Source organism: Pteropus vampyrus, unplaced genomic scaffold, assembly GCF_000151845.1.
Source record: "Pteropus vampyrus isolate Shadow unplaced genomic scaffold, Pvam_2.0 Scaffold283, whole genome shotgun sequence".
NCBI classification, from domain to species: Eukaryota; Metazoa; Chordata; class Mammalia; order Chiroptera; family Pteropodidae; genus Pteropus; species Pteropus vampyrus.
The window spans coordinates 1576770-1590306 of NW_011889064.1; the positions used below are offsets into that span (position 1 = coordinate 1576770).

General features: G+C 40.7%; 1 protein-coding gene across 1 annotated transcript in view; it reads left to right on the top strand.

Annotated features, from left to right (window-relative positions):
• GPRC5D (G protein-coupled receptor class C group 5 member D) overlaps positions 1 to 2074 on the top strand; it is a 7969-nt gene extending 5895 nt beyond the window's left edge. Inside the window, exons 3-5 of the mRNA XM_023520895.1 lie at positions 698 to 754; positions 1770 to 1789; positions 1872 to 2074. Of these exons, the coding sequence (XP_023376663.1) occupies positions 698 to 754; positions 1770 to 1789; positions 1872 to 1994 (200 nt within the window). The 3' untranslated portion in view covers positions 1995 to 2074. The remainder of the gene's footprint in view (positions 1 to 697; positions 755 to 1769; positions 1790 to 1871) is intronic.
• Positions 2075 to 13537: the final 11463 nt, after the last annotated feature.

Consider the following 13537-nt stretch of genomic DNA (forward strand, 5'->3'; position numbering starts at 1 on the left):
GTGAGAGCAGAGCTGTCCTGCTCCAATGCTAGAGCCACAAAATGTGAACACTAGTGTCACATCTATATCTGTGGCCACCAAACAACATATATGTATTGAGCAAGGACTTGGCCTTAGAAACAAATACAGCTCCCGTCTTCATAGAGCTTAGTCTTGTTGCAGAGACAGGCATTAAACAAAGAACCACATGCGTGATATTCCATGAAAGCTCAAAATTGTCTTTAAGGATTTTTTCATATTATGCCCAGCATTTTATATCAAATCAAAATTTGTGGACTATCAAGCTTAAAGGAACCTTAGAGATGATCTAGTTAAGGCCTTTTATTTTGCTGTTGAAGACAGTGAGATGCCCATAGTCAAGCGGTAATTCTGAGAAAGCAAAGGCTCTGTCTGACCCAGTGCCAGTGCTCTTTCTCTAGAGAGTGATGTGATGAATCTTCAGCCTCTTCAATTACTAAACACAGATGAGCTTCTGAACATGCAATGCTATCCATATACAACCTTCCTCATAAGCTTTAAAAACACTCTTTTTTAAACCATAGATTTTTTTTTTTTTTTAGAACAGCCTCAACAGAGAATGCCTTTTTAAAGGGTCAAGAGCCTCTTTGCAAGCCATGGAGTCTTTTTATAGTCCTCATGTGCTGCTCCCAGGTGGATCTCTGACACTAACCCAGCCCTTCCCTCCTTTGGCTTTCAGCCCGAGACAGAGATGGAGCTGAGGAAGATATAGCATTAACTCCATATTCAGCTGCAGGTAAATGTGCTCATCTATGTTTACTAAGGAGGGCCAAAGCAAGCACTCCTTCCTCAGGAGAGCAGTCAGGCTTCATCTCCAATGGCTTTTAATGACCTGAGAGGAGAGGCAGGGCAGAGTCATCCCTACAGGCAGCTGGAGCTTGAGCCATTAAGCTCCAGATTAAACCACACCAGGGCAGTGCAGTAAAGGCAAGTCATGCCTTTTGCCTCCACCCGAGCCCCTCCCAACTCCAGTGCCACTGCCATCAACAATATATTCTGATGCAGGGGAGTGGAAAGAGAAGGCATCTTCAAGGGTTTGTTTAAGGATGAAGAGGAACAAGCTCACCACGTTTTGCCTTGGGCACAATGGGGGATTGTAAATATGTATGAGTGTTGGAACTGTTTTTCGTATTGGTTGTTTAAATGTATACCCTGAGCTACATTGGCTGCCTCTGAGTCACTGTAGCTCCAGCTGCTCAGGCTGCCCCAAGTGCTGGGCTAGGTCTGTTACATTATCTGGATGCCCAGATGAGTGTGCCAATTTTAATCCTTCCATGCAAAAACAGGAGCACTTCTGAGTAGAACTGAAGGTAATGTGCCTTTGTGCCACAGTGGCTTAAAGACACACAAATCCAGACAGCCAAAAATACCACGTTGGGACACAATTCTTGTATTATGAGGATCAGAAGGAACTAAAATCCAAGAGTGAAAGTCATGCTCAGACTGTTCTTGAACTGTAATAGGCAACTCTAACTAGGCTAATCCCTCTGGACTATTATCTGAGAATTTCCCTTTTGCTGGAACGACACACAGACCAGGACATAGCTGTGTCATTTGCTGTAATTAACTCTCTGGAGGATATTTACACAATGGGAAAATCTTTATTATCCCTTCCAAGAATTTCTTGGATTACTTTCAATTTCCAATGATCTGGCAAAAAGATTCTTATTAATGGCTAAGAGGAAAGATGGTAAAGAAGTTCTGATATGTATAGGCTCAATTTTTTTCTTTTCCTTTTTTAATTAACAAAGGGTTAAATGATGGTGAAATAGTAATATTTCAAACACAATTCTGGGGGATAATATCTCCTGTGTTGGCTTGGAAAGTTCATGATGGCATTTCTCCCTTTTCAGATTGTTGATCCCACACGAGAGTATTTCATCCCATGGGGTATGCTAGGCCCCCAGCAAGATGCAGAATCAGAAAGTCCACAGGAAACACAAGTAGTGAAAACCCAGAAGATCATCCTAATGTAGCCCCGATGGGCCACTGGGGAGCTCACAGAGTCACACTGCCAACAAAATATTGGCTCATTCTTCCTTTTCTTCTTCCTGGTACTTTCCATTCATCTGGATCCTTCATTAGAAGACTGCCTTTTCAAGTGTAATTACAATCTTGCTGGCTACCCTACCTTGACTACGTGTCTATTTCTTCATATAACTGAAATATTCCCTCCCTTAGCAACGCTAGAACAAATTGCAGCCTCTTACTAATGGAGCCAAAAGACCTTGGTCTGAAGAAATTAGGGTCATGCTAATATGACAAAGTCTAGAGGTCGGTAGCAACTCTATTGGATTACTCTTCTAGTCATTTTTCATAAATGGTTTCCAAATATGAGTGACCCAGCATTTGCAAAAAAAGTTAAAGTAGAATTCTCAAGATCTTCACAATTGGGCATTTAAAATAAACATTTCATGGACTTGTAAGCTGGCAGGATTTCTCTCATGATGTTTGCATCCCATGATGTTTGCACCCTATGATGGCGAGTATGACAGCAGATGTGGCTGAGGTCGGTGACCTGCTTTGAGGAACCAATAACAGCAAAGGAAGAGCCACCTCAGTTGATGCTCATAAAGGATTTTAGGTGGTGCACATAAAGAGTAGAGTCTGACTGTCTCGACGTTTCTAATGAACCAATGCCTCTACGGTAATTACTTTGCCTTCATTCCTCATGCTGCTCCACATCCCTCCCCATTAATTTATCTGTCCTTAATACCTATTTGTTACATGTAACAGGTATAACAGGACCAGAGTCAGAGGTGTGCTTCCAGAAGGGCTCCCAGGGTCCCTTCTGAAAACAGAACCTTGGAGAAATGGAATGACTTGCCAAAGTCACACAGCAGTTTGTGGTGGGCCAGGGCTTCCAACTCGAAGATGACTCCTCTTCTCATGCTTGTATTTCTGTATTAACAAGTTAGGCATGCACCCCTGCTAAGAATGAAATGCGATATTCCCAACCAGTGGTTGTTGAGCACCTGCTATTTGAAAGCACTTTGAAAAACAGCTAAGACTCCATACATGAAAACAAGCCTTTTTAATGACCAATATACAGCATGTATTGTTCAATATAGAGTTGAGCCTCTGCCAGGTACCAGGAGCTGTTCTCAGACTCAGCCCCAGGCAGACAAGGCAGACAAGGCAGACAACGCTGCTTGGGTAGAACTTAAATTCTTTGTGGGGGAGATAACACAATGTGGAGAATTTCAGCAACACAGCTCCCTACTTTTACAGAAGAGGAAAGGGACTTGCCCAGGATAACACGGCTTATTAGTGACAGAACAAACTAGAATCCAGGTCTCCAGCTGCTATTCAAGTGCTCACCTTCTATATAATGTTTTGTTTTCACATATTTTTCTGCTACACTCAAATTAACTGCTCCTTTTTGAAATCTGTGCCCTGAGCAATGTTCTCATTAAACCAGTTCTTCTCTTAAACCAGTGTCTAAGTAAATGACCAAAGAGTTTTACCTTCTGCCCTTATTGGTAATAAAAAATTGAGATGTTTAAACATTAAGACTGACCTATCGATTAGGTGGTATACTACTTAACAAACCTAATTTGAGAGGACAGTAAGCCATGTAACCTCACATCTGCTCTGAAAGAAAACTATCATCACTGATCCTCCTAATTTTTAATCCCCAAAATGATGACAATGACATCTTCAACATAATTTTGTTTTGTTTTGTTTTGCAGGCAGAAGAGATTTCTGTTGAGGTGGCTGACAAATTTTAATAAGCCCACTGAAGCCATATATGATGGCTAATATTGTTTCCCAAAATGTTTTTCCTAAAACTGGTAAAGGTAAAATCAAAACTTTTTGTACCAAAGTGCCTCTGAAGTGTATAGCACAATTTTACCAAATTTTGGACTATGTATTAGTTTGATTTGGGGGATTGTAAGGGTGCAAGTGTTTCATTCAGGCTGTTTCAGGAATGAAGTTGTATTGCAAGGTTATGCATGGCAGCAGAGAGATAAAACTCTCTCTGGGAACCCAGTATAGCCACTCATCCAGCTTCACGGAGATAGAAGACTGTCAGGCATTGGGAATAGCTTATGATCCCCTTCTCTGGCCCCACAATCTCCCTTAGCCACTTTGACACTTTCCTCACTGTCTCAATTTTCTTTTACGTCATTTTCTCATATCCACCCACCACCAGCTGACTGATTCTCTATCTGTATGTCATAATTCCTGAGAAGGGGTCTGATTGGTCCAGCTATTCATCACTGTCTCTGATTGGGAGCAATTTTGCATCGGTCCTCCTCTTAATTTACAATTAGCCTGTGGATTGTTTACCCTAAGGTCCCGTACCCATCAGTGGTCCATTCAGCTGTGCCTAGATTAGTCTTGTGGTTCAGACTTGGTCACATATGTCTGCTTTCTCAGAGAGAAGCTGTGGGCAGGGGATTATCCTCTGGGCAGCAGGGGAAGGCATAGCATGCACCAGGAGAAATTAATCAGGAAAAATTAATCTAGGAATTTGTAATTTTATAAAATTATGGAATATTTTAGTGAAAATACAGTTTCATTCCTTTTGAGTTTATGGAGCAATTCATAAACCTAAAAACTCTCAATAATCTTCTAAGTTGAGATTCATGAGGAACCACTTTAACCCATTGCCTGTTTGCCCCAAGAATACTCGCTTGAGACACTTGCGGCTGCAGCATTTACCCTAAGATAACTTGCAGATTACAGTCCTAACCTTATCCTCAAAGTTTGCCACGAAATATCTCACTTTAATTATTATTTTTGCATTGCTCTAGTATATCAATAGTCTTTGGAAACAAATATATCATTCTATTTATAGCATTCTGGTTTTAGTAAGTATTGCCATTTACGAAATATAGTAATTCTTGATTGCTGAAAATTTTCAGTCCTAGAAAACATAGCATTCCTATGCATGATGTTAAATTAATGCTCGCATCAAGCTGCGTTTTTTTCTAAATAGGAAAAGGGTTAAAGAATAGATAAAACTGACCTTCCAGTCAAGATGGTGTAGTAGGCAGACATTGTGCTTGGCTCCTCTCAAAACCACATCAAAATTACAACTAAACTACAGAACAACCATCGCTGGGACTTGCCTGAGGTCTGGCTGAACAGAAGTCCTACAACTAGGGACATGTATGAGAGGCCACCTCAAGATTGATAGGAGGGGCATAGACACAAAACGGGCTGGTCCTGCAACTGCGTGTGGTGGTTGAGAATCAGGAGGGCTATCTCTGCTGCAGAGGCCCCCCCGCCCCCGTCCGGGGAGCAAGAGGTCCCAACCCCAGACCAAGCTCTCCAGTCCACAGTTCCAGTACCAGAAAGAGAAGTCCCCACAACATCTGGCTATGAAAACCAGAGGAGATTGTGGATGAGTGAGACAGAGGGCTGTGGGAGTCATGGACATTTCTCTTAAAGGGCCCGCATGCAAACTTACCTCTGATAGACTTACTCTCTCTGAGCTCCAGCTCTGGGGCAGCTATTTGAAAAGTGCCAGAGACATATGGAGAGGAACTGAATCGTCTGGCTTCAGTGTGAGGGCTGAAGGGGCAGCTTTCTCCCAGACAGAAGTGCTGACAGAATCCATTGTTTCTTTGTTGAACCCTCCCCCTTCCCAACATAGAGACTGAGCCAGTCGCCATATCTGAGTCTCCACCAACCCAGCTAACACAGGTTGCCCTGCCCAGGTGATTCCCTGAGACTCCGCCCTTTCCAACTTGCAGGCCCACCCAAGCTTCTTCAGGTGTGCAACATAGTGATTAGACATTATTACTTATGAAGGGATCACCCCAATAAATCTAGTACCCATCTGACACCATACATATTTATCCAAAAGAAACAGTATTGATGAAAAGCATTATAAAATACTTCCTGGTGTAAATGGTTGATAAGCTCAGTTAAAGAATGGTTTTAATAAAATACTTAACCAGGTAGAGTTACTATATCCTTCATCTTGATGATTTATTTCCTGATTCAAAAAATATCAAATATTTTGCTTCCCTACACATTGCATTTCATGATCTCCCCATAAGCTTAAAGTGTCTTCTACTTATGCCTATTTCAATTTATAGTCTGGCCAGGCTAAACTGTTCTCATTCTCTCTACCCATTATTACTTCCTTCTTCTTTTAAACAAATGGTCCCTTTTCCTAGGATTACATCTACTTCATATTGGCCAGATTTATGCCTTCTTGTCTTTCTTTACCTTTTCCACTATCAGTTCCAAATCTGCCTTTTCCCAGAAACTTTCTCTGACATATACACAAGTTGTCACACACCAAGACCAACTTAACTCATGGCAGAATGAGGTTCTCTTTTTTTCTTCAAACCCATGGTAAACAAGATGCTTCTATAGCAACTTTCTTGGAAAAAATCTAATCATCTATTTTAAAAGCACACAATTAAGGAGAAATAAACTAGAAAATCTATTTTGTTTCCTTGATACAAAAGCCTCTGTATTTTGCACTTGAGTGTGGTGCTTCTCAATTAACATTAAATGAGAGTGATCATGAAGACCTTGACTTTTGAACAGTAATGCTTGACACCTGAATAAAGAAAGACTTTTCTTGGAATTATTTAAAATGTCTTAATGGCTCAAGCCAGTTTTAAGCCACTGGTCTCCTATGACAGATCATGTTTGCTGCTCTTCCAAGACACATTGGTTAGAACTAAGTTGGCATTTTAACATATAGCAGAACTTATTTACTCAAAGGACTTTGAAGTGGTTACCTCAGGAGGCACAAAGGTAAACCATTGCTTAAAACATTCTTAGAATGCCTTTCCTGGATTGCCTTCGATAACGTCTTCAGAAAAATCAGTGGGATTGGATTACTATGGTGATCAAACTGTCAGATCAGAGGAGTTCAGCAATGAATTTCTTATCTTGATCTTATCCATCACTGAAAGAACTACCAAGTACACTCTGCAAATGTCATTGGATATATTTCTGGATTTTTCTAAAGATAGTGGAACTATTCAAACTGGAACCATATATAGAATGTGATTAAATTGAGTCTGGGTTAGGAAATGTTGTGCCGGACTGCAGGTGGGTTGAATCCTCCAGGCAGACTTCTTTTTTTAACATGAAAATTGAGGATTTTATTGACTTTTCTATGTTCTTGAAGAAAACCATTCACATGTAAAAAGTTTGACATTTGATATGAGATTTATTCACACTTTTTTCACTCGTAAATTCTTTAATTTGGAAGTCAAACATATTTTTCATTTCAATAGAACTTTCACATAATTACAGTCACAAGTTCTTGAGATAAATGTGTTATCATAGGACTCAAGATAAATTAAACTGGTAGGAATTTCAGTTGCATCTATTATTGTCCATTAACTGTAGGATAACAGAGTACTATATGCTGTAAAACAAACACAGAAGAAGCTATCCATTTTTAAAAAAAAACTGTAAAACTAAGAAAAAGTAAATAGATGAATTATAGTGTTGCATATAAGTTTCAATTTATGGAACTGACTTTTTTTAACTCATTAACATATTTTTTATATGATACAAATGCACTAAGGGAGCACACTATGCTTTTAAAATTTCTTTTTAATGAGAAATTCACCTAAATTATTCTGTTCATAAGAGTTTAAGGATTTGCATATCTTTCTAAAACAGGACACACCTGCATATATGGAGGTGGCCTTTTTAAAATACATGCTACAAAGGGCATGTTTTGTTATAATTCCCACCTGGACTTTATTTGCACGTAAAAGAAACTTGTATAGACTTCATCTGCAACTCAGCGGCATTATTCTCAGGGCAATTTATTTCTGGAAAAACTGAGCTCTTCGATTTTTGTTTTGATTATATTGCTGCTTCAGATTAAAAGAATGTGTTCTGTATCTCTTTTAGTATTAGGGGTTTGTTTTAAAAGCAAATGAAAATCTACAGAAAAGAAATGGGAAAATACCTAAAGCTAGGTAAGATCTTAGAACCCACAGATCTTTGAGATGCCCGGTCCTTCAGGCTAATAATTTGTTTTTAAGTAGCACTTCACATTTTAACACTTTACAATTTACACATGGTTTTCACTTCCACTATCTCATTTGATCTATTGGGTGGATTAGGCAATTTATCTTACTAAGATACTAACGCTCTCATCTAGAACTGAACTTGGGCCACTATCACTGTTCTGTTTTATACAATATAATCTGAACTACATCTGTAAAGTAAAATAGATACATACCCCGTGAGAATCTTTATTTATGGGTAGAGATGTCACTGAAAGACTTCCAAAACAGACTGTGCTTTTGGATTTTAGCTATAGTTGTCATTGCCACATCCTGCTGTTAATAACTCATTTTTCTAAACATCGAAACAACTGGTTGAAGTGGTTACTTGAGAAATAAAGATAATCAATCAATTTTATGGAGAGTATCAAAGAACTCTGATAGTCATAAGTGCTGTTTGCTAAATGTTTCCAAACTCTCCTGCTTTCCAAGCACGTGGTAGGACTGCACTTTTCATCCCTTTTGAGGTTGGGTGGGATCGTGACACTAACTCTGGCTGCTAAATTGGAGCAGAAATCCGAGGTCAATTCCAGGCAGAAGCAATTCATTGTTAGTGCAATACCCTCAGGAGTTTTCTTTTTTCTCTCTACTATGGCAACAAGAAGTGTTGCAAATAATGGCTGTTCCATCTATCGCGGTTCCATGATGAACATACAGGGTGAAAGATAAATAAAACTTGGCTGTTTTAAGTCACCGAGGTTCGGGTTATATGTTACCTCAGCCGGCTCAGCCCAGCCGGACATAGCCGCTGAACCAGTTGTTTGGTATCCTGAAATGAACAAGGAGTTACTACTTGTCATTCTGGTATTCTTCAAAGGCATTCTTAGATTAAAGAAATACCACTTTGTTTTTCACTGATAGACACATGCCAGACTGATCTGCCAGCCATGTGGCTCCACGGTTTTTCACATAATTACAATTCACTGAGATAGCTGCCATCATAAAAGCATGCAGAGAGTGAGGTGGCGCCTTAGAACACAAGACAGACTTCACAGTGGAAGTCAAAAACTTGAGTCCCGTCTTATAAGGTAGGTAGGAATTCATAGGGCAGAGGATGCAAGGAACGATACTCAGGGCAGCCATTAACAGGGAGTCTGTGCAAGTTAGAAAAATGTACCCTCTCTGGACTAATGAATTAGAAAAATGTGCCCGCACTACCCTGCCCCAAGGATGCAGCCTCATGCCCGGAACACAGGGCTTAGTAAGTGGAGTGAGGCTGAATTCCATCCCCACTCACCATCTTGGCCAAGTGACCATGCAGTGCAAAAATTAACAACGGTGAAAAAATAAAACTATACAACTGACTGCAATGACCCAGATTTTCCGGGCAGAAGAAATGCCTATGTAAAGGTGTAGCTGAAAGGAAAATTAAGGCCAGTGCGAGGTCTGCCAGGCATTTATGATCTCTAGAGTGTTAATGCCCAAAGCGGGAAGCAACAGGAAGGAGGCTGGAGAGCTGGGCTAGGACTTGCATCTCCAAAGAAGGAATCTAATCCTGGGTGTGAAGGGCATGGCAAGGAGTGGCCCAGGCTTCAGTCCTGTGCCAAGCCGAGCTGGAACCTGAGGCAAAAGGCAAAATGTGCGTTCCTATGTGCACCCATCAAAATATCCTCCCATGCTTTGAACCCAAGAGAAAGAGTTAATGTAAACTCTCCAGCTGAAAAATCCCAAGCTCTTCACTGCCCTGTCTGTTCACAGGCCTTTGTCAACCCTCATAAACCCCCTGGGAGGAACATGACAGCCATACTAGCCTGGGAACTACAGCCTGATTGGAAACAATTGTTCCATGAAATAACTAATGCAAGAGTGTAAAACCAACCAAAATAGCTTGTTTTTATAAAATTGTGATATGTTAGCATGGACTTTTTTGCATTAATTTTTGATTTTTTTTTCAATTTTGTATCAAATTTTATTGATCTTGATGAATGAGGGTTTGGGTACTCCCTTGAATTTTGTGTCCAAAGTAAGTGCCTCCCTCTCCTCACCCCAGCCTGATCCTGTGGATCAGATTTGCCTCCCGTGGGAGAGTGTAACTGGGGATGGAGAGGGAACCTTGGCTGCACAGCAGAATCACCTAGGAAGTTTTAAAAGCTCTCTCCATGGCCTGACCTTACCACAGACCAATTAAATCAGGATTTCTGGGAGTGGAGCCCAGACCTGGGTATGTCTTAAAAATCTTTCCAGATGATTCTGTTTTGTAGCTAGGGTTGCAAACCACTGCCATAAACAAATATTTAGGATTAGATATAAGGAATGAGGAAAAGGGAGACATCAGGATCCTGGCCTGGGTAACTAGGGGATGATGGTAGAAGAGGTAACCCAGGAGGGGGGTTCAGGAGGAGAAACAGATGTGGGGATGGAGAGGACAGCAAACAAGTACTGTGTTGAACTAGTTGAGTTTGAAGTAAAAATGCAGATGAATAGAAGGCTGCGAAGTTCCAGGAGAGACAGAGAAAATGATTCAGGAATGAGCTTCGAGGTGGAGGTGGGAGTTGCAGGGGGAGATGTGATTGTATGGGGCGCACGAGGAGAGTTCTCAAGGATGCCTGGTGGTAGAGAAGTCTGCTCCATCTCTAAAAGGATTCTTTCCTGATGACTTTGCTTCTGTATCCAGTTTCACCTTGGGCACTGAGGTGTCTCCACCAAGATCCCTCCAGAGAGGGAACCAGAGTACTGTCTGCAGAATTGCACTCCAGCTCAGAACGAATAAACCATGAGAACATACTGAAATTCTTCCTATGGATTTGAGTTCAAAGGTTGGGAAGGCAGCTGCTGGGACTTATCTGGAAGATTGATGGATCAGCAAAAGAAGGACAAATGGAACCAACTATCCAATACCTTTCCCCAAACCTGCCTAATTAGCAAAATCAGCTGAGATGCTTGTTAGACACATAAATTTTCATACCTGGACCCAGACCTACTAAATCAGAACCTCCAGGAGGGGCCCTGGGACTCTGCATCTTTAAGTTCCTATGTGACTCTTAAGATAGTGTGAGTTTGGGAAGCACAGCTCTGTTAACAAGAAAAGGCTTCCTCTTTGCTCTGGTTTGTAGCAAAGGCTGTCCAGCCTTTTCTAATTTGGCCCAGGAAGGAAGTGATTCTATTGATGGCATAATCAATGGAAAGATTTTTCTAAGTCAGTCCTGTCCCTGGGGACATTGAGCTTCCAATTTGCATCTTCTTCTCTCCCCTCGTCCCATGTGATGCTCTGCCCACCCCTACCCGATGTCTAGTGCATCCACACTGACACTTGAAGGATCCTACTCTGTCACCATTCAGGACACACTCGCTCAGTTTTCCTAAAAGGAAAGATTGCCAGAAGCAGCTTCAAGTTTAGGAAGATAAATCCTTCCTGAGCCTCTTTGCTGGCACTCTTATCTATTTCCAGTTTGGTTTATACATCTGAAAGATCCTTGTTCATCCATTTGGTGCAAGTCAGTTTAGAAAAGTAATGTACCTGAAAAAAATTGCAATTGATCTTTGGAGGTGGGGATCAATCTAAAAGGCTTCTCTGTTTTTTTGTTTTTTGTTGGGTTTTTTTTTTTTTTTTTTTTTTTTTTTTTTGGGTTTTTTTTTTTTTTTTTTTTTTGCTTTGGGGCATGTTTTAGTCTTTTTTCACATTTGAAGTTTGTTCTTTTGTAGTTCTCCTAGGAAACAGCACTTTCCTGAGCTTGGCGAAGAAAAGCCTCAGGGAAATAAAACTTGGATTTGATGGAATACACTCAGCCCAAAAAGTAAAAAGTTTCCTTTCTTCCCTCCAAGCCCCAGGCTTGTGAGTAGATTTTATCACATTGGATTTAAGTGTTCTTGTATGAAAACAAGAAAACTGATGATCGGCTAAAATTTATCAAAATTATTTAAGGATAAATTGGCAGCAAAAATACCAGAACAGACAAGAGAGAATCTGACAGTCATATTCTGTGAGTGAGATGCCAAAACCCTATTTATCCTGTGGCAAACAAAACAACTTTCTCCCCAAAATTTATTTGTTCATTTAACAAATGTTCCTATGTGTGCAGGTGTGCCAGGCCCTGAGAATACAGGAGGAAATAAAACAATTTCTTGTCTTCCCAAAACATACAGAATAGGAGGAGAAACAAGGTAAACAACAAATAAACATAATTTCAAACTATAAGTACTCTGAAGAAAACAGACTGAAGACCATCTACTGTGGGAGACTAGCATTGAATTGACTAGCTATGAGAGGCCTCACTGAAGAAGTTACACTTGAGCTGAGACACATTTGCTGTGAAGAGAAGAGTTTGGGGAGAGTTTAGAAGAGTTGGAAGGAGACTCCAGCCAGAGGCATGTCTGAGCTGGGGCCCCTCGAGGGAGTGGCTTATGGAAAAACTTGTCTATGAAGTGAGTGACCGAAACCATTAAGAACTCTTAACTTGAAAGATCAGAACCAAGAAGGGCTGCAGACCCGATCAGGGAGAGGTGACCAGAGCCTGGAATGGGTTAAAAGATGGCAAAATGTTGACTTTCTAAGCACTGAGGTAGCCAGATAGGGTCTGAGGTGACCAGAGCCCCAGACTGTATATATAATAGTCTCAAATTTCCTCACTATATATAGGAAGCTTTTTCAGATTGGAATGTATTTCTGGCTGAAGGAATGCTTTGAGAAAAGCAGGGAATCTCAGAAGCTGTAGAAAGTAAGATAATGCCATTTTATTTATTTATTTTTAATTTTTTTACAGCAGAAAAGAAAAGCTTTATTAGAAGGGAAAGTACGCTTGCAGACGTGGAAGCAGGCCTGAGCAAGAGAAGCATGGCTTAAAAGGCTGATAACACCATTTTATTGTGACACAACCTAAGGGTACATGAGAAAGGGCATGGAACCATGTTTATCCTGAGGAAGGGGCACTTGGTGGCACACATCTCTTTTCAACTACACAACCTTCTGTTTTGTTACTGATTTGGAGCTGTTTTTAATTTGGCATGATAATAGGTTTGCATACATACACAGAATAGGATTGAGGATAATGGTTTCATCTCACTTACAGAAGTGACTCTGTACCTTGTAATGGCATCTGATCTGTATATACATGGATAGATGTATAAGTGTGTGTATGTGAGTGTGTCTGTCATACACCAGGGAATACCCCACATACATACTAGGGATTTCAGAGGCTCTCACAGGCCCCTGGAAAAGATTTGAAGAGCATGAAAACCTCTGTATTTATCCTTTATGCAGAATTGATAAAGAACTATTTTTCTTCCTATACTATTGTTTTCTCTTAAAATGAAATGCAACACACACACACAGAGTAATCCCAGTGACCTGGTGAAATATAAAATGACACCGAGTATGTCAAGAAAAGGAAGGAACAGAAGACCCAGCCAGTTCCTTCAAAGGGGTTTGGGGGTGGAGTATGCAGTGTCATTAAAAGAACCACGTTCTGTGCACTCCAGGGTCTGTGCCTTTTGGAGGCTGCTTCTCTTCACATTGTCCTCCTCTTTCATGCTGTGGGGACCTCCTGGGAACTTAGAGGGGAAAATAGCCACTCTTACTA